The sequence below is a fragment of the Gadus chalcogrammus genome, chromosome 8 (assembly GCF_026213295.1).
Source record: "Gadus chalcogrammus isolate NIFS_2021 chromosome 8, NIFS_Gcha_1.0, whole genome shotgun sequence".
Taxonomy (NCBI): domain Eukaryota; kingdom Metazoa; phylum Chordata; class Actinopteri; order Gadiformes; family Gadidae; genus Gadus; species Gadus chalcogrammus.
The window spans coordinates 7799448-7827310 of NC_079419.1; the positions used below are offsets into that span (position 1 = coordinate 7799448).

The following is a 27863-nucleotide window of genomic DNA, read 5'->3' on the forward strand; positions in this document are numbered from 1 at the left end:
CATATTGAATAATAATATAGCCCTTGAAATGCCGAGAGGTCTAAACAGTACATCTTTCGTAATGTGAGCCAGTGGATTTCAGTCAAAACAATTTCCTGACATAATCAGGAGGTAACGTAAGTAGAAATTCCACGTTTGTGTCCCATAAACAACCTTTTTCATAATCTGGGGTGGTTCATAATCATAACACATTAGATGATTATAATCTATTGATCTTTTAACAAGATCGAATAAGATGGTCAATAAGCATCCTTCAGACTAGCTCAAGAGCGAAAGCCATTCCATAGCTCTGTACTGTGATTTTTATTTAATTTTATTTAGAACACCTTCATGAAGTAAAACTTCACGACAGTGAGGAAGCTTTTCATTGCCAACAACCACCCATTCAATACTCTCTGAACTGCTACTTCAGAATCCAATTCACAACACTATAAGTGAAAACACAATATAACATCCATCTTTGCATTAATTTCACAAAAACAGAACATAGATGTTATACTAAGATCGTTATCAAGGCAAAGGTTAAGGTCGATATCAAGGCTTAATAAATTAAACAGGCAACCAAAAAAAAAACTCCGTCATATCTGACGGTACTTTACAACGGACTAAAATCAAACGTATGGTCAATAACTACCGCGAATTAAATACATGACTGGTTTAAGACTCATACGTGAGCTATTCACATGTGTGGCCATACTCACATCTCTGGTTGCGACGTCTGCCTTTGTACATGGTCATAACGGTCAGGAGCGGTGTTTTCAAAGAGCGGCGCAGCCTTTCTTCCCTCCCAAACTACCGAGTGTGTGTGTGTGTAGCCTACTTCTGCCGTAGAAGACACAACAGAACCAGCTCCGACTATACCATTTATCAAATTACTCCAGGGGGAGCTCACGATTCCAATGCGCAACAACTCAGACGAAATACCCCCACTAGTGCTTCTTCAGTGGCGCACAGTTGTACAGAGTTTAAGCCACTTAGAATGGGTCATTAAACTATCATTCCTCATGAAGATATTTTTAGCCAATCGGTGCACACTGCCAGCGATTGGCTCTCTCTATATATGTCACTCTCTCTCTCTCTCTCTCTCTCTCTCTCTCTCTCTCTCTCTCTCTCTCTCTCTCTCTCTCTCTCTCTCTCTCTCTCTCTCTCTCTCTCTCTCTCTCTCTCTTTATGTCTCTCTCTCTTTATGTCTATCTCTCTCTCTCTCTCTCTCTCTCTCTCTCTCTCTCTCTCTCTCTCTCTCTCTCTCTCTCTCTCTCTCTCTCTCTGCCTGTCTCTCTCTCTCTCTCTCTCTCTCTGTCAACCCCCCCCCCCCCCAACACACACACACACACACACACACACACACACACACACACACACACACACACACACACACACACACACACACACACACACACACACAGACACACACACACACACACACACACACTGTCGCTCTTGCTCAGTTTGTGGCCAATTTAAGCTCTAATTGGAAAATGTGGCCAACATGGCCAATGCGTGATTAACTTTGCATGTCAAAGCTCATCAGCTTCATAGTGGATTGAAACATTGTTTTATTTAATAATAACGAAAAAATTGCCATAATTGTAGTAAAATAAAAATGGGCTTGCTCGCACACCCGTGGTGCAATAGATAGGTTGACAAACAGCGTACTGGGCCCGGAGATGCTCCTGCTATTGCAGTCATCTCGTTGACGTTAATGAGATATTTAACGTGATATCTAATTAGTGTGACAACGTGCCACCATCTCGAGCCCAATACCAACCGACGTCTGAACACTTTCCCGGTTTGCACCAAATATTGTCACTGCAGTAAATTTTAACCAACTTTATTTTCTATCCGTGCCTGCCTCATACCTAATTAAAATGATATACAACCAGGACCCCACCATTACAACTAGGTAGATGGTAATGATTAATTTATTTTTTGTGTTTCCTTGTTAGAGCCATAAAATATAGCCTACATTAGCCTACAAACATACAAGGACGAGGTGGACAAACAAAAGTAGCCTGAGTAAGTGTCCTTGTTCTCTTTCCGGGGGCTAGGCTCACAGTTGCCTTAGGCAGGGGGACACTCTGAATGGGACACCGCTGAATTGAAGTGCTTCACCAATGAACCCGACCAATATTCTCCTACAGCTCGCACTAAGGGATAGGCGACAGGCATTACATCATGATCGACTACAAAGACAGATGAGTGGATGATTTGGCTGCGGTTTGATCCGTTCTCAGCCCCGGCTAATATGTAGTTGTAGATGTCTATCTGGTGGACAAGACTTCATGAATACATTCAACGTTACATAACCTCGCCATGTGCTTGGAAAAGGTAATTCCCTCTTTGGTACATCTGGAGCAGGCGGGCTGCATTTATGGCCGCCTTGCTGCCAACAGAAGGAGCAGACTCCTTCATGTGTTGTCAAAAGCATCTTCTCTGTAGCATCCAGAGCTAGCAAAACCACTGAATGCAACAACAACAAAAAGAGTTTTATAGTAAAAAGAATGGCCCTTTTTTTTATTTCATGCACTGTCCAAATTCGGTTTTGGGCTCAAATGTATGCACTGAATAAAGGCGCTGTATTATGAACCAACTGTTTGTTAAACAAGCGGTATAATATCTCATCCCCTCCATTTCTCCTCATCCACCCAACAGGGCTGTGTAGCCTCACCATTTATTTCTAGGGTCTGGGACCGCTGGCCTGTGTCAATTGAGTTAATTAAACTATAACTGGTACTGATCTGAGTGGATATGATTTAAAAGCCTTTATGCAGATGATATTTTATTAACATTATCTAATCCAACTCGCTCAGTGCCAGACTTTTTACAACTTAAAGCAGTAACTCAGTCAACTCTCTGGATACAAGAATAATTGGGGAAAAGGCAAGGCTATCTCTCTCCACCAACACACCTTTTGCAGTCCACCTGGGCTTGTGTCCTTGTCTGGAAACCTTGAGGTATGAAGTACCTTGGAACAAATATAAGATCCCCAATTAGCAAGATATTTGACGTAAATGGCCCTCATATTTTGAGAGTAATTAGAGACGATGTAAGGACAGTCCTACCTTTATCACTGATAGGCAAGGCAAAGGTGAAAAAGAGGAACTTTTTATCAGTGGAGAATGTATAGCCTCGACCCTTAAAGGCCTAGGTGTCAGGGGTACTCTCATTATAGAAGACATGAGATAGCCAATAGGCATCGCATCCTCCTGACATACAATGATAGAATAAAAACTTGACTTGGGAGTATTAAAGCATGAGTATGAAGCATGAGCTGATGTTAACCTGAACCACTTTTTTTTGTCCAATTTTACTAGGCTTGATTTTTTTTTTCCTCATGTTTAGGGGTTTCAACTCCTAGCTGAGCGGTTCTTGGTTCAGTCCCAAATGCCCTTTCACAAAATGCATAAACTGCTCATTAATTACATGTAGACTATTGAATATTTGATATTGCTGAGATGGATTGCAGCTTATCTTATGTAACTCTTACTTAAAATGCGTTATATTAGAGGTTTCTTCCTTGAATTACCGGTATACAGGCAAGAAAGAGGTAGTCAAGCTATAACATGTTTTTTTCTGACACATTGTATTCTATTCTGATATTCTGTTGGCGCCATCTAGTGTTCATTTAGATTAAAATCAGAGATCACAAGCATGCTGCGAGCAAGGCGTTATGGTTGGGCCTGACGGACCCCACTGTTCAACAGACCCACCCAAACTTGTCTTCAAAAAAATAATTGTATATGTATATATTTTTTAAAGCCTTCTGAAGTGCTTTATTTTTACTATGCAGCAAACTTTGTTGATATTGATGCTTGATCCGATTTGCGTTAAACGGCCGTTATCTTCGTGGATGGCCGTGAATTGGCGGTAGGCTATTGTATTATCTCGTAGCTTAGGCTACATTTGAATGCATCTTCTTTGTATAATAGGCCAAGCTCATTCTGTTGCTAATGATATCGAAATATTGTTGAAAACTTAAAACAATTAAACAGAATTCTGAAATAGTCGGCCTCATGTTATACGAGCATAACTAAACAATGTGAGAAATAGGCCAATTCGATTCCTGACGACTGTTACAGTCATGGCCTACTATACCTGGTCTATAGAGTGACGCGCTAAAGCACAGCCAGGTATGGTGCGTAATTCCAAAGCGCTCTTCTTTGGTCAGAACCAAGAGACGTTTTTACACTCCCGGACCATACACACACTGGCGGTAGGCTAAATGCGATTAGACGCCCCGCGGTTCCAGATAGGGGGGGGGCTTGGGTAGAGGTTGCTGCGTTGTCTCCACAGAGACAATAACGCAGCGATATCAATATGAGCAGTTCTAACTGGAGAGACGGTGAAATCGGCGAGCTGCTGACTATCATGGAAAAGAAGGTGATGCAGTCGCATTTAACGAAGACGTTGAAAGATGGTGCGATCTACGAGAAAGACGCAGAGGAACGTTCCTTAAGGCTGGTTTATGCTCGGTTACGTAAGCGTAAGCGCAAGCGCAAGAGGCCCTTGCGCGCCCTTGCGCCCCCCTTGCGCGACTTCTCACGTCTTGCGTGCGTCGGGCGATTTTTCTAGACTTGCGTCATTTTTTACGTAAGCTTTTACGCGAGCCGCCCAGCCTGCAAGGCTGTGATTGGTTTGCTGGTCTGGTTACTACTTCCTGTCTGGAGTATCACCCGGCAGGCTCATATACAAAAGCATTAACCTGAAGTGAAGTTAACTTTGCTGCCAACACATTATGTCGTTTTAAAATGTAGAGAGATATGCACATTTATACAACCCCAATGATCAACAACTTCATCACCCCTGTTCCTCTGTCTGTTGCCATCATTCACTGTGTATGGGGAGAACACGATCTGGCACATAAACAAACCAACGACTCCCACAGACAAAGACGTCATTCTCGAGGTCGTCTTCAACGAAAAACTTTCCTCCACATATTACTCCACCTACTGTTCTGGCGGTAAATTGCTTGGCAACACGCGCAACACGCGCAACCTAAAAGGGAGCATGAATTGCTTTGAGTAAATTTTGCGCAACAACGTAACACCAACGCTGAAGCATGCAGCCGCCTTAACTGATACAAATAGGGAGACAGACTGACAGACCAAACTTAACTTGGGGAAACTGGGAAATCTCTTAAGCTTCATTAAGTGCTGAAATAAATTATATATATGATATGTGTTCCATCAGAAGAACATCGTAGAGTAGATAAAAGTGTTTTTTTCATAGACCGTAGGCTTTGTAGCTTGGCTATCGCCGGACCTCATCTCAATCTACGAAATTGCGCGCAAGGCAGCATGGGTATACCCAGACACAATCGTAGTGCGCTAAGCGGTATTACCTGCTTTGTCCACAGGGAGGCACTCAAGTGCTGCGCGTTTGCCAGTCGAGTACAATAATGTAGCGAATCGTTCGCATCTCGGGAGTAATTTATCAGGGAAACTGTATTATTATCACAATTTGTATCTCTACCTTACCTAGACTAGTGCATAACAGCAGGGTCAGCTTCCAGGGCAGTTCTCTAAGATGGTAATGCAGATTTAGAAGGGGCACTGTATGCCAATTTGTGCTTAAACTTGAACAAGAAGTTCGCCCCATTAATCTCATCATTTACTCCCACACACACACACACACATACACACTCACAATCACACATGCACTCACGCACTCATACAGTTGTCCTGGCAAAACACCTATACAACACATGTATATGCTTAAATATAGCCTTCTGTCCCTGGCCTGTACTCTTCAGGAATCTTGATCAGGATGTAATGCCATTAAAAATTATATAAGCATTAGCATAAGCAGCTGAAAGTCAATGTATCAACGATCCATTCATAGCTCAGGGAATTAAATTGAGCAAGTAATTTTCTTTTTCTTGCTCAAATACTTCTGTATTCAAGGGTACCTTGGCTGATTCTTTTCGGTGACAGCTGGTCTTTTATGCTTCGTATCACAGACCATTTCAACATATACTGCAATGTTGGGCGATATGTTATATCAGAGCATATCAGGAGTTAATATGTTCATACAAACACCAGCAGAATCAGTAGAAGCCTGGTTGACATTCTCCAAAGGAAGAACCTAGACCTGCAGTTAGCCACAATATATCACATTTATAGTGTGTTTGTGTGTGTGTGTGTGTGTGTGTGTGTGTGTGTGTGTGTGTGTGTGTGTGTGTGTGTGTGTGTGTGTGTGTGTGTGTGTGTGTGTTGGTGTGTGTGTGTTTGCGCGTGTGTGTGTGTGTGTGTGTGTGTGTGTGTGTGTGTGTAGACGCCTCCATCTTTTCACATTTGTGTGTGTGTGTGTGTGTGTGTGTGTGTGTGTGTGTGTGTGTGTAACGATTTTTCTGTGTAGAAGCAGCAGCGGCCACAGTTGTAAGCAGATGTGAAAAAAATAAATGCTCACGCAGGATGATCCTGCTGGGGTGCACACACGAACAGTATGGGCGTGCACGGGACTTAAATGTGTTTTTCTGGCAAGCCACGGCAGCAGCCAATAAAACCTGCTGCATGAGAGAGAGACAGAGAGAGAGAGAGAGAGAGAGAGAGAGAGAGAGAGAGAGAGGGGAAGAAAGAGAGAGTGAAAGAGAGGGGTGAGAGATGGAACAGGCATTGAGTCTGCACTCGCTTTAGCCCAATGGCCGATGGCACCTGTGCGGCCTATCACTGCCTCTCCTGATAGGACGCACCTGGGCAGCCTATCAGGAGAGGCAGTGATAGGCTGTGATGTCAGCTTATTACGCGGGCTTTGTTCGGAATATGCACACATGCGTACTCTTACGCACACACACACACACACACACAAACACACACATTCACACACTCACACACACACACACACACACACATTCACACACACACACATTCACACACACACAAGCGCACACACACACACATTCACACACACACACACACACACACACACAGACCCACAAACACACACACAAGCGCACACACGCAGACACACACACCGCCTCCAAGCCAAAATTTGCTTTTCAGATCAAATGCTCTACAGCAAGTTGATGAAACAACAAATGCATCAAGTGCACCTGGATAATATAATTTATAAGGAACAGGCGGGCTGTGAAAGAGAAAGTGAAAGTGAAAAAAGGAAAGAGGCATACATGCACGGGAAGAGAGCAGTGTGCACGTGAACAGAGCATGGGCATGTGACCAGAGAAGTGTGCACGTGAACAGAGCAGTGTGCATGTGAACAGAGCAGTGTGCATGTGACCAGAGGTGTGTGCATGTGACTAGAGCAGAGTGCATTTGACCAGAGAAGTGTGCATGTGCGCAGAGAAGTGGGCACGTGAACAGGGTGTTCCGAGGGGAGGCACTCAGAAGAGTTCTTCCTCGGTCGAAGCGTTGATTAGTCGGGTTGCGTTGCTGTCGGCGTGGCGTCTGCGACTCACAGGGAATGTTTTGTGTTTCTCCGTCTGAGTGCATCTGCGTGATCCAATCATGAGTCACCTCAGCCGGCCGTGTGCTCCTACAAAATGAGCACAATGTGTATCCTACACGTGTCCCATCTGTAGCTCATATCGCTCGGATCAGATCCGAACAAAACGATTTATGGGGTCAACGGGTTCAATACGTCTTCGTCAAAAAACAACAACATTGAAGAACTGTTGGAAAACTATGCTTTCCGTTTCCTCAAACTCCCCCACCTTTGACACCGTAGCAAACCCTTTTAAACCACCTGTCAACGGTAGAACTTCACTATTGTTTGGTATCCACGCTGAACAGTGTGAAATACCAAACGACTGGAAACCCGTCTCGTTATTACAGAGAAGGCGTCTCAGCCCCCGCACAGCACCGATAATACATCACACATTATATCTGCGGCCCAAAAAGGACCCCACTAAAACAAGCACCACAGCGTCAACCAAAGCGGAGCATAAGTAATGGCGCTCCTAATTTTAGAGCTCGACGGACTACCGTTCATATTTAATGAGAAAGCGTGGCAGAGGGACAGGATTTCTGATTCCCTATGAAGGCTGAGAACAAATCAATAAGCAATAGAAGGAAGATTTACAGCTATCCCACCAGCAGAGTGACCCGGCTGAGACTAGTTCCGGATGTTGTGCCTTCGATGGGTTTGTTTTTATCGTCTTATCTCGAGGTAGGATCCCCTCCTCGCTCGATTTATCCGACCTGCTCCTGCCGCTGTCTGTGTCGGTTGTTGTTGTGTTTGTCTGCCTCAGCGGTTCTGTCCCCGTCTCGGCTGTAGTTGTGTGTTCTGCTCTCTCGCTGGGAACTCCGACCACGTTGAGCGTGTCCGTGCATGTTTGGGAAGATGAAAATGGAGTCCTGTTGTGTCGGTTTTCACGTTGGATTCACAGACACAGACACACACACACACACACACACACACACACACACACACACACACACACACACACACACACACACACACCGAACACATGAATGACCCATGCCTCCATTCTCGGAAGTACACACACAAAAACACTCTCACACCCGCAGACGTAATCACACACACACAAACACACAAGCACACCCGCAGACGTAATCACACACACACACACACACACACACACCCGATACACACCTACGCACACACCGGCACACACACACACACACACACACACACACACACACACACACACACACACACACAAAAACACACACACACACACACACACAAACACACACACACACACACACACAAACACAAACCCCTCCCAACAGACAGACAGAAAGACAGAAACAAACAAACACACACACACATCCAAACACACACGTACACAAACAATCTCTGCCCCCCAGCCCCCCCCCCCCCCCTGACATTACCTAGCGGCTGGCCGCCGATGACGCGGGTGTTCTCTCCGACCACGGCGCCCCGGGCGTTCCTCTCGCTGGCGTACTGGACGAAGGCGAAGCCCTTGTGGACGGAGCAGCCCACGATCTTGCCGTACTTGGAGAACAGCGCCTCGATGTCGGCCTTGGTGACCACCGCCGTGTTGAGGTTGCCGATGAAGACGCGGGAGTTGAGGGAGCGCGGGTCATTCTTGTTGGTCACGTTGCTGGTCTGGGTCTTGCCAGTCATCCTACCCCTACAGCCGCTGAAACACACACCGCAGGCCAGCAGGGTTAGCAGGCCCTGGGGGGGGGTCAGTGGGCGTGGAGAAGGGATGCACTGTAAGCTAGGTGGCATAGCTAGTTAGCTAGCTAAGCTAGGTTAGTTTAGGGAAGATGTTAGCAAGGTATGTTGGTAGCACAGAGCTAAGAACACTGTGCGTATTTCATTGGCTTCTTTACAAAGCACTGTAAAGTGTCTCTTTACGTCTGATTACAGGCTTTAAAGCTTTGAATGTCCTCCATCTAACCTTTCAAGCTTTTAACCTTGGATAGAAAGTTTGAGAACTTGCTAATGGCTAAAAGCTATCATTTCGGGCACATACACTAATGTATTATTATTGATTAATTATCAGGAAATTCGATCTTCTTCAGCAGTAATATTCCTATCTGTGTCTGACCACACAAAACACATGCAATGCTGATCATGTTTTCTCATTTACATATATTTGAAATGAAAATTACATTTCAGATAATTATTATTTTCCAGTGCTGGAGAAGAAAAATCAATGCAGGTTGTGCATGTGCTTATTTCTGTAGATGCATTCAGAAATAATTGCATAATAACATCACAAGTAAACCTGAATGCCATTAGTAAATGATTACTTGACCATAAAGTCTTGCCATATTATAATAGTACTAACATATTTCATTGTTAATAAACGCTTAGATATCATAATGATAATTAATGGTTAATTAATGTACCCTTGTTACCAAAGATTCTAATATGAAACATTTAAAGTTGAAAGAGGGTACTTAGTGATTGATTGATTGATTGATTGATTGATTGATTGATGATTGATTATTTTATAGACCACACAGCCAGGCTGGTGGAAGGTAGTGTCAGTGCTTGTGGGTTTCGGGGTTCCTGCATGAAGAACGCCAAAAGGATTTCTCACCACAAAGTCTTTGACATCTAGTGATCTCTGCGATGCGAAGAGGATGCGTGATACAAATTAAAATACATCCTCAACCAATCCATCTTCTGCTCTCCTGTGAAGTTGTTTTCACTGTCGGCATAACTCCACCAGATGATGGAGCAGGAAATACACAGGTAATGACCTTCAACTCGTAGACATCAGCCTTTCGATTTTGTACTTTTCTTTAAAACTGGCATTCTGTATTTGTGTGTGTCAAATCAAACCTGACGAATATGGAATACATTTCATGCACAATAAATTATGCTTTTCTTTCGGAGGGAAAGAGTCACTGGTGGATAACATAAACACTGCCAGCATATATAATCGGTACAGTGATTCAGCATTCAAGACGGCAATCAAGACCAACCGCCAGTTCATTTGTATGTTTCCTGTAAGCTCTGCAGTTTGAATGAACCATGAAGTTAGTCTCCACAACAGACGATCTTCACAATTGCCAATTAAAGTGTTTGCGTCGTGATTATTCATTTCATGTTAAGTGCCTTAACAAAAACCGAAATCGCATTAGAGTCAAACTGAAATGTAAGGTTGAGAGCAGCAAATGCGTGCCATTTAAACAACAGCACAACAAGAATGTCAAGAAACAAGTCTAGCTGAGGAACATTTTAATGCAGTCGCATTTGAACACAGTACCAAAAAAGACAAGTTGTTCTGACCTCCATTTGTAGCATTTCACCAAAATGCGAGACACTCCACTCGTCCCTCACCTCATGCCCGCCTCCGGTTTAATCGTAACTGACTGGCGCTCCGAGTGAATGGCAGAGGAATGTTCTTACCGGTTAGACTCAAAGGAACACCACCGGAGGAAGGCCAGAGAGAGGTACGCTTGACAGTAGCGTAGGAGCAGGTGTGAACACGACGGGGCTGCTCACTGATAGAGCTGTGGGAGTATATAGCCTCATGTCTCTTATGGCAGGTCCGTCAATTACCGACACGAGCATTAGAAGGCAATAGAGTGCGTTGACTCGCCTCATTCTTTTTTGGCATTGTTCTTCTGACTTGACTCTAATGCCTGAGTGGGATTCAGTGTTGTGTAGTCGTGTTTTTGGTACATTTTAGTGTCACTTCAGTGTGCATGTAACCACTTCACAGTGGAATTGGGGCGAGAGAGAGAGAGAAAGAGAGAGAGAGAGAGAGAGAGAGAGAGAGAGAGAGAGAGAGAGGAGAGAGAGAGAGAGAGAGAGAGAGATAGAGAGAGAGAGAGAGAGAGGAGAGGGAGAGAGAGAGAGAGAGAGAGTTGCAGTTGGACACTGAGCTCTCCGTTTTAGAACATGTCTCTGCCTCCAGTGATGGCTACGGAAAGTGATCTCAAGAGACACACTCTCAGTCTATCATCCTCCCAACCTGCGACAAATCCCACCCCCCACCCTTCCTTCTCCTCCCCCCCCCAGACCTCCCCCCTCCGCCTCCCCTCTACCACTAACAGCCATCCGCTCTCTCTCTCTCTCTCTCTCTCTCTCTCTCTCTCTCTCTCTCTCTCTCTCTCTCTCTCTCTCTCTCTCTCTCTCTCTCTCTCTAAGGGATGAGAGGTCACATCGCCATAGCAATCAGTAGAGCAGAATGTGTTGCATCCATCCATTCAAAGACTGCATGCACGCCCACACCCACACCCACACACACACGCTACACACACAAACAGACACACAAAAACACTTTCTCGCACTCACCCTCTCTCCAGCCCCTTGCATACCGGCGGCCCGGTGCTTTGTGTGCGTGAGTGTGGATCTAAATAATGTCTGTGTCTGGGCTCAGTGCGTAATTATAGATGCGCTATTGTCTCAGGAAGCGCTCGGCTAAGGACATAAAAGCAGGCGGAGGTGATAACTCCTCATAATAACCTCGGCTTGCTATTAACCTGTGGTGGAGGACGGCAGACAGGTGGGCTGAGCCAGTGCTCGCTGCTGGGGGGTGGGGGGGGGGCGGGGAGGGGGCGGGGAGGGGGCGGGGAGGGGGGGGATGGGGGGGAGGTTGGGGGGATGGTGGGGGTGAGAGTCGCAGCTGTGAAACCCGAAGGTTGAAACTCGGACGAAAGCAGCCCAGCACAAATGAGAACAAAAACCTTACTCATTCCCATACATACACACACACACACACACACACACACACACACACACACACACACACACACACACACACACATACAACTACACACCTATAGGCGCACGCACGCACACACACACACACACACACACAAACACACACCTGTTGATAGGTTTATTGTTCCGAGGCGCTGCTCTGTCTGGCGGGCTATTTTCACCTGCTCTTTGATTTCATATTTCTTTTTTTCATCTACACATAATCCATCACACGTCTCATGTGGAATTGTTGTTTGCCCACACACAAACACACAAGTTAACACAACTGTAAACAACATACACACACTTAAACACACACACAAGCATGCACACACAAACACACACACACACACACATAAACATCCGCACACATACATACAAACACACCTGCAAACACATACGCACACTTTAACACAGACACACATACACACCCATACCAACACAAATAAACACATAAACACACACCCACACACATACACTCACACACACATATACAAACACACACACATACACACATAACCAACCACACACACACATACACCCACACACACATACAAACACACACACACACACACACACACACACACACATACACCCATGAACACACACAGACATCCACCGGCGGTCAGCCGACGTGGGCGGGGGCAACATTTTCTTACACAGTCAATCATCGACTGACCAGTGAGCGATGAAACCTGCAAGCCGGTCGCCCGCATTTCTTACTCACACACACATTTCTGTCGATTGAAGCACAGAGCGCCCCCCTTCCCCCCCCACCCCCCCCCCCCCCCCCCCCCCCCACGCCTCCCAGCAGTAGATGACCCACCCACCGCCATTCCTTCCCCTCACCCTCAGCCCCCCACCCCCTCGCTAAGTGATAAATGGGTGCAGGAGTGCGACGAACAAACCGGCCCAAGGCCACTCCATGGCAGGTGCACTGTGTGTGTGTGTGTGTGTGTGTGTGTGTGTGTGTGGGTATGGTTGTGTGCATGTGTTTTTGTGTGTGTGTGTGTGTGTGTGTGTGTATTTTTGTGTGTGGGTGTGTGTGTGTGTGTGTGTGTGTGCGTGCGTGTGTGAGTGTGTGTGTGTGTGTGTGTGTGTGTGTGTGTGTGTGTGTGTGTGTGTGTGTGTGTGTGTGTGTGTGTGTGTGTGTGTGTGTGCGCGTGTGTGTGTGTGTGTGTGTGTGTGTGTGTGTGTGCGCGTGTGTGTGTGTGTGTGTGCGTGTGTGTGTGTGTGTGTGCATGTATGTGTACTCATGTGTGTGTGTGTGTGTGCGTGTGTGTGTCGGTGCATGTGTGATTTTGGCCGACGTTTCGTCTGATTTAGGACACGTGAACGGAAAAAAGGCTGAATGCAATCAGGCATTGTTCAGAGTGTCGGGAGTGTCTGAGGGATACACAGTATGCAGCGGGCTTGAGAAAGAGTACCCACAGAGGGCTTTCTAAACGGTGATTCAGGGGTCTGAGTGAGGGGGCCGTCTTGTAGAGCACATTAAATAGCTGTTTCACCCGCTCGGACAATAGCGCAGATTGGGTCTTTGTCGCCCCCCGTGTATTAGTCACAATATAATTCTTTTGATGGCGTTTCTTTCTTCTTCTTTTTTTTTTTTTGAATTGCTGTTTACTTGTACACTCTGAGAGTGGGTGGAGGTGGATTCAAATGCCATGTTTGTCAAAAGCTATTTGTCCAAAAGTTGCCTCTGGAGGGTCTCATGTTTGGCTGAGTGGAGTGTGTCGGGGCGGTCACTTGCCGCTGAAGGGTTTTGTTATCCAGATTTCCTGCTCATTCTGAAAGCCTAAAAAGCACTTAACCAGGATAGCAATGCAACAGGGCAAATAACACACGCAACCGGTTAAACTATTCTGCGCAAGGTGAATTTGCTTTGTTTTGTTGAAGATGTATGCTTTGGTACATAATCGTTACTTAACATGCGGACAAGCGTCTGTGTAGAGGAATCACAGGCTTTTGCTTGGGTGTCAGACGTTAGAAATAAAAGATGGAGTGGCTCAGCGGGTAGAGCACGTACCATTAAGGTTTAGTCCCGGGTTCGATTCCTGCCCGTGGTCATTTGCTGCATGTCCTCCACTCTATCTCACAAACCTTCGTGTCTTTCTCACTCTATAATAAAGCCGAAAAATGCAAAAAATAAAATAAAAAGAACATTGGAAGAAATGGACAGGGCTGTACGAATTGTGACGCAGTCACAGAGAAGTTTTGAATAACACATATTAACCTGCCCTTTAAGCCGGATTCGGTTGAGAAAAACCACAGGCTTCTGCTCGGCTGCTGTGGAATAAACCCCACACTCCCACTGCCGTCGCCGAGCCCATGCCCTGGTCTAGCAGTCGGAGGCTATGCAGTTTTCATTAGAAAATGTGTCTTCTCCTACAATATTCATGTCTCTCATACCAGCCCCAAAGCATGTACGGCAACTGCTGTACTGCAAATGCTAATAGAGGCATCTCAGCCCGACGACAAGACACAGTCTAAGCAGCGCGGACAGCTGGGGAGACAGGAGGAATAACAACCCAGGATGCATTGCGTGCTATTTAAATAACGTCTCCACACATAAGAGGCCAGAGGCACATGTATCCGTACAACGCGTGCTTGAAAATCGTTGATGTTTATCCTTGAAAAATAAAAAGCTGTTACTGTCAAACTATTTTCTACAAACGTTGAAACCGCGACAGTCGTACATTTGACGTGTCTTTAATTTTGTTTGGACCGCTGTGCAGCCCACTTCCACATTAACTGTCTGGTGGCTTCAGAGGCTGAGAGCGGATAGAAAGGAATCCCCCGAGCACTTCCCCTCCCTGTCTGATCTCAACACTGACTCGTCACCACCCGCCGGTCGGAGAGAAGGAAGCAGAGGGAAATTAGAAAAAAAATGAGAACTTGGGCAGGGCAAATTCGCGAAAGGGTTGACATGGATGGATGGAAAGACTAAGGCCCAATCCCATTCCTACCCCTTACCCCTTCCCCATACTCCTCCCCCTTGTTTTGAAGGGGTAAGGGGAAGGGGTAAGGGGAAGGGGTAAGGGGTAGAAATGGGATTGGGCCTAAGTCTCACTCTGTCTCTCTCCTTCTCTCCCTCTCTCTCTCTGTCTCTCTAACTCTCTCCTTCTCGCTCCTTCCCTCTGTCACCCTGATTTTACATCCTTCCCCCCCCCCTCAGCAATTGGACAATGCTTTACCAAAGGCTCCTCCAGTGTCACCAGTCAAGGGAAGAGGCCAATTTGACTCGGGGTCTTTGTGCTCACATCTCGCCCACTGTGACATCTGCTAGGAGGATCCAGTCATAATCCAGAACTAAAGTTCACGTTTGTGCCAGCCGACGGGTGGCAAAGCGCTTCGAGGAATAGAACATGTTGACCAATAGGAAGCCGGTATACGATCTCTATCGCCAGTCCGTCACAAACAATAGATGATGGGAAAAGGTTTCTGTTTGAATAGCAAAAAGCTGAAGATTTTGACCTTCATGGAATTAATTGAGGAACAAGATAAGCATCACACTGTGGCAAATGATGTCTTTAGGAAATAACTTGTTGGTATTTTCTGACTAGAGCTTGAAAATAACATTCAAGCTGACCAGTATTTTGGGGTTGTGGTTAGGGTTAGGATTGTGTGCTAATAAATACAATGTGGTTACTAGCAGAGCAAGTAAACATGGCACAACCTAATAGAGGTATACATTTCCATATCCCCTTTTGTATAAAACTGTTGCATATAGATTTCACATAATCATAGTAATAATCTGTAGAATATCAATGAAATTATTTTAGTAGCCACAATAATTATTAGAAGTCTGAAACAACCAAGGATTCAATCCGTGTATTTATACTAATTTGGATTAACAGTACAAAGCAAACTCTGAATGCAAATGACTGAAAACACTGGATTACATTTTTTATTTTCTCCTATGAGAACCAGGGGTTAAGGATTGTCTCGCTCTCTTTCTCTGTCTCTCTCTCACTCTCGCTCTCTCTCTCTCGCGCTCTCTCTCTCTCTCTCGCTCTCTCTCTCTCTCACTCTCGCTCTTGCTCTCTCTCATCGCTCTCTCTCTCTTTTTTTCTCTCATTCTCTGACTTTCTGTGTCTCGTCCTTTCTCCCCTTGTGTCTTTCCCTCGTTCTGTCTCTCTCTTTCTCTGTCTTTCTCTCGCTCTGACCGTCTCTCTCTCTCCCTCTGTCTTTCTCTCTCTCTCCCTCTTGTTCTCTCTCTCTCACACTTATTCTCTCTCTTTCTTCTTCACCCTCCTCCTCCCTTTGTCTTTATCTCCGTCACCCTCTGCTCCCTTGTATCCATAAATTACTCCTACTTAAAACCCGGACAGCGGCAGCAGCTCTTGCTGAATCATTCAAACTCTTCAATTAGCAATTAGTGCTTAACGAGCTGGGGCGGTTCAGCCCCCTGTCTGACTGAACCTCAACCAATGGGATGTCTCCTGGCGGACCAGGGGGAGGTAAACACACCGGGTGTGGAGGAAACGTGGGATTATGGATCCCCCGCAAACCCTGATACACACACCCATCCTAAAACCGCACGATTATGGTCTGGCCAACCGCGCTTCTTACTAAACATAACATCTATTACCCCATACCTCGATGTAAAAACCTCTAACCCAATATCTAATCTTAACCAACTCCAACCTTATACCTAACCTTAACCATCTGTAATCGAATACATAAACTTAAACATCTTAAACGTGACACACAAACTTAACCATCTCTTACCGAAGAGCAATTAAATAAACTGTAGGTTCCATTGACGATATCATGCAATGATTCCTTTATTTTCTTGCTTATTCTTAAGTAGACAACTGACATCATTCATTGTGCCGCCCGGCCTTATGTGATGTCCTACACTGACCAAGGGACCACCTGATGATTTCTGGAAATTCAAACAAATCTATACTTAGAGCAGAACGTTTGTAGAAAGTTTCCCATGACTCCTGCTGAACTGGGACAATCCTACGCAACCCATATCATCCACCTATTCAGTATGCATCGTCCCAATTTAGAAACTGATTACGCAGCGGAGACAGACAACATTTTCCCCAGCCGTCAATGACTAACGAGCCCTAACGATTGTCACCTGTGTTGACTGAGCACCGTTTGTTAAGGGAGGAGGAGGGGGAGGGGGAGGGGGCGGATGAGAGGGGAACCGGGGTGACAATCTGACTGACTGTTACCTCCTGTGCGTGCATTCCACCCGACTCTGTCAGGAGCGGGGAGAGATGGAGGAAGGGAACAATAGCACGTTGGGGGCGAGTTCACAGGGAGACATAAAGAGAGAGATGGAGAAAGAGAAAGAGAGAGAGAATGAGAGACACACAGACAGACAGACAGACAGAGAGAGAGAGTGAGAGTGAGAGAGAGAGAGAGAGAGAGAGAGAGAGAGAGAGAGAGAGAGAGAGAGAGAGAGAGAGAGAGAGAGAGAGAAAGGTCTTTTTGCAATGCCAATCATCTTCAAGGAGCTAAGCAGCAGGCCTTGGGCGCCTGTATCAAAGACGGAAAAAATAAAGCGCAAGAAAATAAGGCTTTTCCGTGCGGTAGGCAGGCAGGCAGGTAGCGCGGTGGCGGCACATGAATTATTCCGGGGACTTTATCCTATTCATATTACTGTTCCATCGGCCCTCTTATCATTTACATATTTCCCTTATCTTTAATGAAAGGCACTTTTTGAACTGTGAGGCGGTGCTTCTCAGCGACCCCGCTCCATGAAAGCAATACTGAGCGCCAGACCCCGTAAAACACTGTTCCAATATGAAACCGCCTTCATATCTCTACTGGGGCCCCGTCGTGTGAACTTAAGGGGAGCTCTCGGTAGCACTGGAAAATACGCACAAACACACACACACACACACACAAACCCGTGCACGCATTACGCACACATACACATGCACACCTGCAGAGGACGTAAAGTAAGTTGTTTCACATTGTGATTCAAGAAACGCCTATAGCCTTGACCGCTGGTGACACCGAATATAAAAAGCACTCTCCCGACTATAGGTGGAGGAAAGCGATAGAGAGGGAATAGAAATATATCTGTACCCGGCGTTTTTATCTTATATCTCACAATAATAGCTTTGCTGATTATGTTGAGGACGAGGGCCCGGCGGGCCCTAAGGGAGGCGTTTCTGCTGCGAGTTTTAATACCATTTGGATGACTCAACCTCTCCACGTTTTGATGTACAGTGGTAGGGACAACATTGCATTATCCGATCAGGGCGTTTGACGCATTTATCAGATAAGTGCATCTTGCTGCCAGGAAATGCAGAGAGTTTATTGTGATTATGCAACCCCTGTGTTTCACTTTTAAATCCTTTCATTTGTTTCTATTTTGTTGTTTTTCGGGGCGTTTTTCGGTTTACAGCTGAAGGAAACTGAATTCTATAATTCATGTGCTGTCAAAACCCACCAACATCTGTCTAATTCGTTTTGCGTCTTCACATGGTCATGATAACTTCACTGGGAGAAGGGTTGGGTTGTAAATCTAATATTTCTATCTCAAGATATTGTGAAAGCCGACAAGCCTCTGGGTAGGAGCAGAGCCCTGAAAATAGTGCTGGGGAAGAAAACACTTGATGCCAGTGAGGAGTTAGCCACACTCTGCTATCACTAAAACGTCCACCTGCCAGTGGGAGTCGGAGTCTAGAGGGTCGCTCTGTCAGGAGGGCAGAACATACACCCAGCAGTTTCTCACTTCCCTTTTTGGCACCGCCAAACGCTATTTCTCCATTTGCTTAATTCCTCGCTTGTGTGCCGGCCAAATATAGCGTTGTGTTGCACCGGGCTAAAGTAACTGGGTCAATGGAGCTGAGTCGGGTAATTAGATGATCACAAAATGTATGGATGTGGTTCTGTGGCGACAGAGAGGGGGACGGGGTCGTGAGGTGGTGTCAAACCACTGCGTTTTTGTGGGGTTTATTTTTCATGACAGAGTGTCAAAGTTCACAGGGGGGAAAAAAAATGTTTAAACAATGGAGATGGCTGTTGATATACGATGACAAGTGACACTACATGCTGACAATGATTATAGGGAGGGAGGTAAGAGAGACTATTCTTATGTTGTATTATACATAAAGGCTAATCAGCAGCAGAGGGAAAGACGAATGAATTACATTATGTTGAATGAATGACATAATGTCTTCATTCCATCTATTGTTTAATTCTTGTACATACATACAAAGTGACGGTCAATGATAACACAATATATATCGATCCTTGCTTGCATTTATGTAGTAATCACACCATTAAAAGGTTGTTCGAGATACATTTTAACAATGCCGGGATTAGGGGGGTGGGGGGTGGGGGGGGGGTGATGGCTGGAAAAGTCTCCTGATCAGATAGGATTGGGCAGAGGGGTGGAGGTTAGCTAATAGAGACACACACACCAGCCTAGGAGCGACAACCAGCAGCCTATAGATAGACCAGCAGCAGAGCAATAAAGAGGCTTCTGGCTGCTGTCCGAGGTGCTGAAATCACACTCTCTCTCCCTCCATCTCCCTCTCGCGCTCCCTCTCTGTTTCTCTGGCTCTCTCTCTGTCTCTTTAGAGGCACAATAAAGAGGGAGCTGTCCGTTGTGCTGAAATGCTGATGTAGCCGCGGCTAATGGCACGGCGCACAATGGAGGACTGAGAGCATCAGGCGCATGCCGAACGTGTTGTCATGTGCTGTTCACCCGGCCTGACCCCCCGTCTCCTCACGGCCAAACACGGCCTTTGTGGAAGTGCGGGCTGTGTGTTCAATATAAAGGTGTCTGGCGCGAGTGTAATGGGGGAAGAGGAGGGCGGTGGAGGGGCGCTCCAGTCCAGAACAGGACAGATATGTAATGGAGTCTGCAAGGCATTGAGCACATACATTATGGAAAGCAGCGCGGAATGGAGCACGACGTCGGCGTCAGTCCCCCAGAGACGTGGACCCTGAGAAACATATAGACTCCCATGTCATCATCTTCACTCCACTATCACCCCCCCCCCGTCCGTCCGTCCCCCCCGTCTCGGTGTTTGACCCGCTGTCTGCCAATCCACCTGCTGTTGGTGGCCTCGCTTTTTGCTTCTTTAATGACTACACGCACATACACACCTAACACGGCAGTGGAAGCCCTGTTGCAACTCAGTTCTGGTTCTGGACTCTCCCTCCCCCGACTCCACACACACACACACACGCACAGACACACACGCAGACGCATGCGCACACACACACATGCACGCACACACACACACACAAACACCTACCGGAGGGCGCTGGAGCATCAAACTGTTTCCCAGTATAATAGATAAAGCCCCCCTCGTTATGCTTCTTGATCAGCCTCAGGCCTAGGCATATGTGTGTGAGTTGGTGTGTGTGTGCATGTGCATGTGTGTGTACGTATGTGAATGTGTCCGTGCATGCTTGTGCTTGTGTGTGTGTGTGTGTGTGCGTGTGTCCGAGTATGTGCATGTGTCATCGCATGCGCGTGTTTGCGTGTGTGTGCATGTGTGTGTGTGTGTGTGTGTGCGTTTGTGTGTGTGTGTGTGTGTGTGTGTTGAAATGCTTGGCTAAACTTTGGTCCCTTCCCCAGCGTGGCTCACGAGGGGGGCGTGCCTGTGCATCGGGGGCTTGTCTTTCACAGGGGGCCGCTCCCGGAGCCAGCCGTCCACCACCGTCCCTGGCGGGAGATAAGTATTGTTTGCATAGAAGCACATTTCACGCTCCGTTTCCCCCACCTGTTCCCAGACCCCCGCGAAAAAAAGTGTGAGCCTGAAAAATGGCTCGCGAAAATGCCTCCGTCCATATCTCTCAGGAACCATTCAAACCGGCCTGACAACCCTTTTTTATTTAGCCTTAAAAGCCTCCGGCTGCCTCTCATTAAAGGGAACAAGTGTTTGTTATTGGAGGACATGGGGGAAAGTACTGATAAAGCACTACTTCCTGCCATGCGTTGGCTTTGCATTGGTGGCACAGACTCTAGGTTCGTCGGTCTGGAAGCTTCTAGACTCTTGTACGTGCTTTGCTACTTTTGCCTTGTTAAATTGCATCCTGATGATATTTTAAGATAACAGAACTGTGTGGGTTTTTCATGAGTCAAGGTCAAGTGATTAATTCAATTTACCAATAGAGCAATTTGCATATTCAGTTCTTCTTCGTTTCTGAGCCTCGGCTGAGAGAGCCGTCTGGTGATGCCAACAGCCCTTTTTTAAGTTTTATGTCCGGAAGAAAAGGGTCCCACACCCACACATCAAAACAAAATGTGCAGCAGAAGAAACTGGGCTGGGATCCACAACTCTGCCTCGATTAGGAGGTATTTTAATTAATTTATTTATTTTTTATTAATAACTATTCATTATTATTTGTATAACACAACGATTAGGCCTTTAGTGCAATCAGCAATGATTGAACTTGTTCACTTGTAGCATAACGTCTACAAAGCAAGCACATTAACTATCTGTCATCGAATGGTTTCTTTTTTTAAAAGTAATTTGGGGTTATTGAGGGTAAATTATTTTATGATTGCAAAGCAGCACAGAAGACAGGATATTTCAATATGCTAAAAGAACACATCAAAAACGAAATGCAAAACAATGTAACATATATCCAACAGTGCTTTTAGAAACGATAAAGCGGAGACAAAACGTTCAAAATCATTTCAAGTCTGCAAGATCGAGCAAGAAGGAAAAATGGACAAACTCCAAGCAAAGTTAACTCCTTACCCATTAGAAAAGCAAAATCCTTAGAAGGTGAAAATCAAAACTCGCTCAGAGACACACGGTCCCAAATACCAGCTATACACTGCAAGATAAGAGGGAAAAACACGACACCCCGAATCGCCGCAAAATGAGACAGAATCATGAAAAAGCCAGAAAACAAACAAGAGGGATAACAAGTGGCTCGAGGAGGAGGTTGCAAAAACACCAAGAAAAGATCCTCGGAACAACGCAGGGGCTATTTCTCTTTGGACGTCGCCGGAGCAGCGAGACTCAGCATCCAAGATTCAAATCATTGCATGCAGAAAATGATAAAACATTTCCCCCATTGCGAAACACCAAGAGAAAGAAGAGAAAAAGAGAATAAAAAAAAAAACAGGCTTAAAGAAAGGGCACTGGAAAAGGTACTCACCGAGTGGGAGTAAAACGTGTTTCAATTAAAAAGAAGGAATCGGGCGTTTTAAGGTGGCGTTTGTTCTGTGTGCAGGCTTGCAGTGGGCTACAGAAGCTCCCGACTCCGAGTGGTCCCTGCGCTCTGGATCGCTGCCGGTGGTGGAGTCATGTGACTCGAGATTGGCCAGAGTTTTTCAATTCGATCAGGCTTCCGTGAGCACATGCGAAAGTGCCCTTAAACGGAGCTGGAGTCCTAGTACTGCTCTGGTAATGATGTGGGTATTTCTTCTTTCTTTTTTCTTCCTATAGCTGAACAGTCGTCTTTTATTTATTTTTATTTTTCACTGACGTAGTAGGAGTGCATGCGTTGCTGTGAATTTGAACTCGGACTACTTAAATAAGTTGATTTCATGATTGAACACATGATCGCCCCATTCCTCATATCGTACAGGCTACACACTTCTATAATGCTTACATGCTATATAACTACAGTTAAGTCAACCTTTGCAGCTTCACAAAGCCATATCTAATCCACATATTATATTTATTTATGAACATGAATCAACACATGTAAACTATTTGTTAATTAAACCACATCCAGCTGTGGAGCTGTGAGAGATAAGCATTTCAATCAGTGCATAACATAACACAAACACGGCTCAGCACCATGTAGCCTTTGGTGTCCTCTGCGTCTAAAGGTGACAGATCTGAGGCGTTGGTGTGGAGGAATCCATAGAAGGGGAAGCAGGGTTGGCGTGGCTGCCGTCAGGGGAGAGCGCTAGTTCCCTTTGTTGTTGCAGCAGCGTCTGACAGGCACGCGGCCAAAGGCCCCAGCATGGATCAATGGCTTCCTGGGGAACTTATAGACGGCGACAGATAGAGATTCAAGGGGAAGAGCGGGACTGAGCAGTCACGGCCCCGCGGAGCCCAGCCTCCGCCCATGGGCTCCGGCAAATGTCAGCCGGCGTTTTCATCAAGCGTTTGAAAATGTCTCGGCGAGATGGTGGGAGGTGTGGACACGGTAACATTTAGATGGCCCCTAAACCCTTCTCATCATTCCGAGTTAGTTGTGTTGTTTTCCTCCGCGGCCCGTGATGGTTGTGGCTTTCATCCGCCTTTGTAGAACGAACGGGTAGGAGGGGGAGCGGTTCTGGGGGGGGGGGGGGGGGGGGGGGGGGGGGGGGGGGGGGGGTGGGGGGGGGAATGCAAGTTGCCGGCTATTAATTTTGGAAGACGTCCCACGGGTCAGAGATACCACGTAAGTGATGAAAAGAGATATTCCAGCCGAGCGACTGGCTAACGCAGGGCGGTGGATCGTGTGCCCATACACATACCTTTGCACACACACACACACAGGCATACATGCATGCACACAGATGCACACACGCACAAAGATAGAAACACACACACGCTCGCACGCACTGACACACCGACACACACACACACTGAAACACACACACGTAAGCACACACATACATGCATAAATCATTCACACACAAAAACCCAGACACAGCCACCATACACACACACACACACACACACACACATCTACAAAGACAGATACACACACACAGTGACAGATGTACACTCCTAGGTGCCCAAGGATGGATATATGTGTGTCCACACACACACACACACACACACACACACACACACACACACACACACACACACACACACACACACACACACACACACACACACACACACACACACTGCTTATGTCCTGACAAATGCCCACGGTCATAAACAGACAGAAAGATCAAGCACTGGCACATCTAGTCAATCTTCTTAGCTCAGTGAAACATGCAGACACACAGACACACACATGTGCACACACACACATGCACATGTCTCAGAGCCATTGCTTTTCAACATCAAACACGGCTTGCCTTCACCATTTATCTCCATCCACTCGCCCAAGTCATGCACTCATTCCTCTGGTCGGGACCATAGACTGCCTGTGTGTGTGTGTGGTGTGTGTGTGTGTGTGTGTGTGTGTGTGTGTGTGTGTGTGTGTGTGTGTGTGTGTGTGTGTGTGTGTGTGTGTGTGTGTGTGTGTGTGTGTGTGTGTGTGCCGCGTGTTTGTGTGTGTGTGTGCGTATGTGTGTTTGTGTGTGTGTGTGTGTGTGTGTGTGCAAGCTCGTGTGTGTGCGTGCGTGTATGTGCACGTGTGCGTGTGTGCGTGTTTGTGTTTGTGCGTCTGTGTGTGTGTGTGTGTGTGTGTGTGTGCGTGCGTGTATACGTGTGCCTGTTTGTGTGTGTGTGTGTGTGTGTGCGTGCGTGTATACGCGTGTCTGTGTGTGTGTGTGTGTGTGTGTGTGTGTGTGTGTGTGTGTGCGTGCGTGTATACGCGTGCCTGTGTGTGTGTGTGTGTGTGTGTGTGTGTGTGTGTGTGTGTGTGTGTGTGTGTGTGTGTGTGTGTGCGTGCGTGCGTGCGTGTATACGCGTGCCTGTGTGTGAGTGTGTGTGTTTGTGTGGTCAAAGCGCGTCTGGCGCCTCGCCTCCTTCTGCTGGCACTCGGGCCACTGCCGGCCCAGCAGCAGCCGTCGGTGTGTTGGCGGAGGCACGGGACACTTACTCACAACACACCTGATAGGCTGGTGCTGAGGGGCGGGGCCACTAGGCCGCACGCTGGCACGGGCAAGGCTATAATTATAGAGAGAGGCTGGGGGAGGGCGTGTAATGCAATGTTAATGGCAACGTTGACTGCAGTGACGCCTTGCCCACCATTTCCCTATTTCAAACGCGGCTGGTGCATTACGGCGGGCTGATTGGAGCCATTATATGCAGACACCGGGCATTGAGTGGTATGTATGCAGACCAAGTTGGCTTTTATGCTTACATAACCTGGGCCAATTTATGCCAGGTCCCTGAGAAAGGGGCCGAAGATATTTTAATGGTTAGATTATAGCGTGGTGGAAATTTAGAGTGCCTTTCCTCTTCACTTATTTTGTTTTTTGTAATATGTTTGCTCAGCCACAATTTTCTTGGTGTGTTTATTATTTTTTTGGCTCACACACACTTCCAATCCTAGATGAATATCTCTGTAAAAAGAGAGTAATGGGCTTTTCTGGAAGCACCATTTGTCCGGCTTGTTCAAAAATAACGATCAGACAAAGGGGGCCTTTACTGTTGCTGATTTGTTTTCCTTATGTGTACATGCATCATTAGACGTGCCCATGAGCCTGTGCCAGTGTGTGTGTATGTGTGTGTCTGTGTGTGTGTGTGTGTGTGTGTGTGTGTGTGTGTGTGTGTGTGTGTGTGTGTGTGTGTGTGTGTGTGTGTCTGTGTGTGTGTGTGCGTGTGCGTGTGCGTGTGCGTGTGCGTGTGCGTGTGCGTGTGCGTGTGTGTGTGTGTGTGTGTGTGCGCGTGTGTGTGTGTGTGTGTGTGTGTGTGTGTGTGTGTGGCGCTATCTGTCACAGATAGCGAGATAGAGGAAAGCGGGCCGGGGCTTACGCTTGAGAGAGCACAGGAGAGCGAGCGCAGGTATTCTCCGTCAACGTGCGCGCACCTGCCTTATTGCGTGTGTACTTGATGATGCGTGACCTTTCGATGCGTGTGCACAGCATGGCATTTCCCATCGTCTCCCTTATGAAACCAAAACCCCTGGCCTCCTATAACCCCCCCCCACCTCTCCTGGGCGCGTTTGGACGAGCTTGTCACCTTCTATATCTTATCAGCCACAATAATAACAACAACATTATATCAGCCCTCACAGCTCCACTTGCTCCCTGTCAAACATGAGCCGAGGTCATTGCTGTGCTGTCCCAGAACTGAGAACATTACAGGGAAGTGATTATTTTTCGTGGCGCGGGAACAACCTGGCCCGACGGAGTAATCTTTGCGCGGTAATGTTTGTCAGCCTCTGTTATTTAATATCCTAAAATACTCCACCGCTTTTCATATTCTCCAAATGTGCACGACCCCTCGAACCCATCGACTAGATATTTTGATGTAATTACACGTAGCCTTCTTGAATCCTTTGGACTTAAATGAAAATCAGTACGAAGGAAAAAAAATAAAATCAATCAAGTGAAATCGTTCGTACGTGGTTGAACGTGACTCATGGAGGAAATGCAACGGAGCCCGTGGAGATCAAGATGTGATCTTTAATGGAAGAAGAGCCCCACTTATTGAGCGGCTGAAACCCAGTGCGGCGTGAAGGCACCGTTCCATCTGTTCGTTTGGCCTCTTAATATCACCCTCCCATCCTTATGTTGTGGGATGGCGTCACGCACAGAGAAATTAACCCAGCCAACTCAGTAGGTAACCTTGTGCTCCTTTTTCTATTCTTTGCTAAACATGTGGCCAGATTTGACCCTCTGCCCTTCCATCCCGCTGGAGAACACAGATTCGCAGGCGGTGCTTTTAAAGGGAACCCAAACAGTCCCTCACGACACCGCGGCGACTGTGTACAAAACACAGGTAAACACCGGGCTTCGCTTGGGCGTAGCGCCCGTAGCGTCAGTCACCCGCCGTTCATCATGTCAGAGTGGAGCGACGCAATCGATGCGGACGGGATGGATGGCATTCATCCGTTACACCCCGGGGGGAGGGCGTCACACCGACAGCGGGCCCTGGGGGGGCCCCCGGGGACTGTGTTCCAAATATCTAACTATTACCTCGCCTGCTATGCAAAGACTCTGATGGATGGATGGTGGTGGTGGTGCTGGTGTTGCTGGTGGTGGTGGTGGTGGGGAGGGACGGACACTTGGGAATACTCTCTCTCAGTATGGTTTACAATGTGAAATAATACACACACACACAAACACACACACGCACACGCAGACACACACATACACACACACACACGCAGACACACACACACACGCACACGCAGACACACACATACACACACACACACACACACACACACACACACAAACACACACACGCACACGCAGACACACACATACACACACACACACGCAGACACACACACACACGCAACCAACCCCGGTGCACGATTCAGCCTCCGTTGCCTGAAAATGTGACTCAGAAAAATAGTCGAAAAATTGAAAATCGAAATGAGTCCATGTCTCAGGGTCAGTGGAAGTGTTGGGCCAGTGGGAACGGTCTCTTCCCAGCACTCGGAGACCCTCCACTGAGAACCCTGACACCATTAGGCAGAGAGCCGATGGAAGGAGAGTGTTGGACCAACGGGTGTTTAAGGACCACATGAGCACATGGCCCGGTTAGGGTTAGTGAACCCCTAATCCTATTAAATAATGTATGTAATAATTCAATTTTAAGGTTCACGCAAGGACGTTGCCCCCCTTAGTGGTACCCAAACCATAACCCTAATCCTATAAAATAACGGATCCATTAATATTTTGGTTAACATGAACCCCATTATCTTACACCATTAATAAACCTGAACACCATGAGTAAATGATGCCTAGACCCTTTGTTTTCTGTAAATTAACTTAGTTAATTAGGCGTATAACTGCATGAAATAACATTTACTAATGGTTAACTAATGTGACCTCAATGTAAAGTGCTACCAACCATTGTCCAGAGATTTCGCCGGGGCTTGTTCACAAATGGATTTCGTTTGGTTTGGAACGGAGCCATCGGCGGCACCACCAGAGGCACCGCAGCCACTAGAGCTCTCTCCATTAAGCAGTACGGCCGCGTTCCCCGCGGCCCCGTGGAGCCGAGGTGTAACGC

The 27863-nt window shown here is 46.7% G+C and overlaps 1 protein-coding gene across 1 annotated transcript in view; it reads right to left on the bottom strand.

Moving 5' to 3' along the window:
• The window catches only part of LOC130388105 (RNA-binding Raly-like protein), a 35684-nt gene extending 13411 nt beyond the window's left edge, over window positions 1–22273 (bottom strand). The window contains exons 1-2 of the mRNA XM_056597441.1: window positions 22210–22273; window positions 8814–9085 (exon numbers count right to left, since the gene is read on the bottom strand). Of these exons, the coding sequence (XP_056453416.1) occupies window positions 8814–9069 (256 nt within the window). The 5' untranslated portion in view covers window positions 9070–9085; window positions 22210–22273. The remainder of the gene's footprint in view (window positions 1–8813; window positions 9086–22209) is intronic.
• Window positions 22274–27863: the final 5590 nt, after the last annotated feature.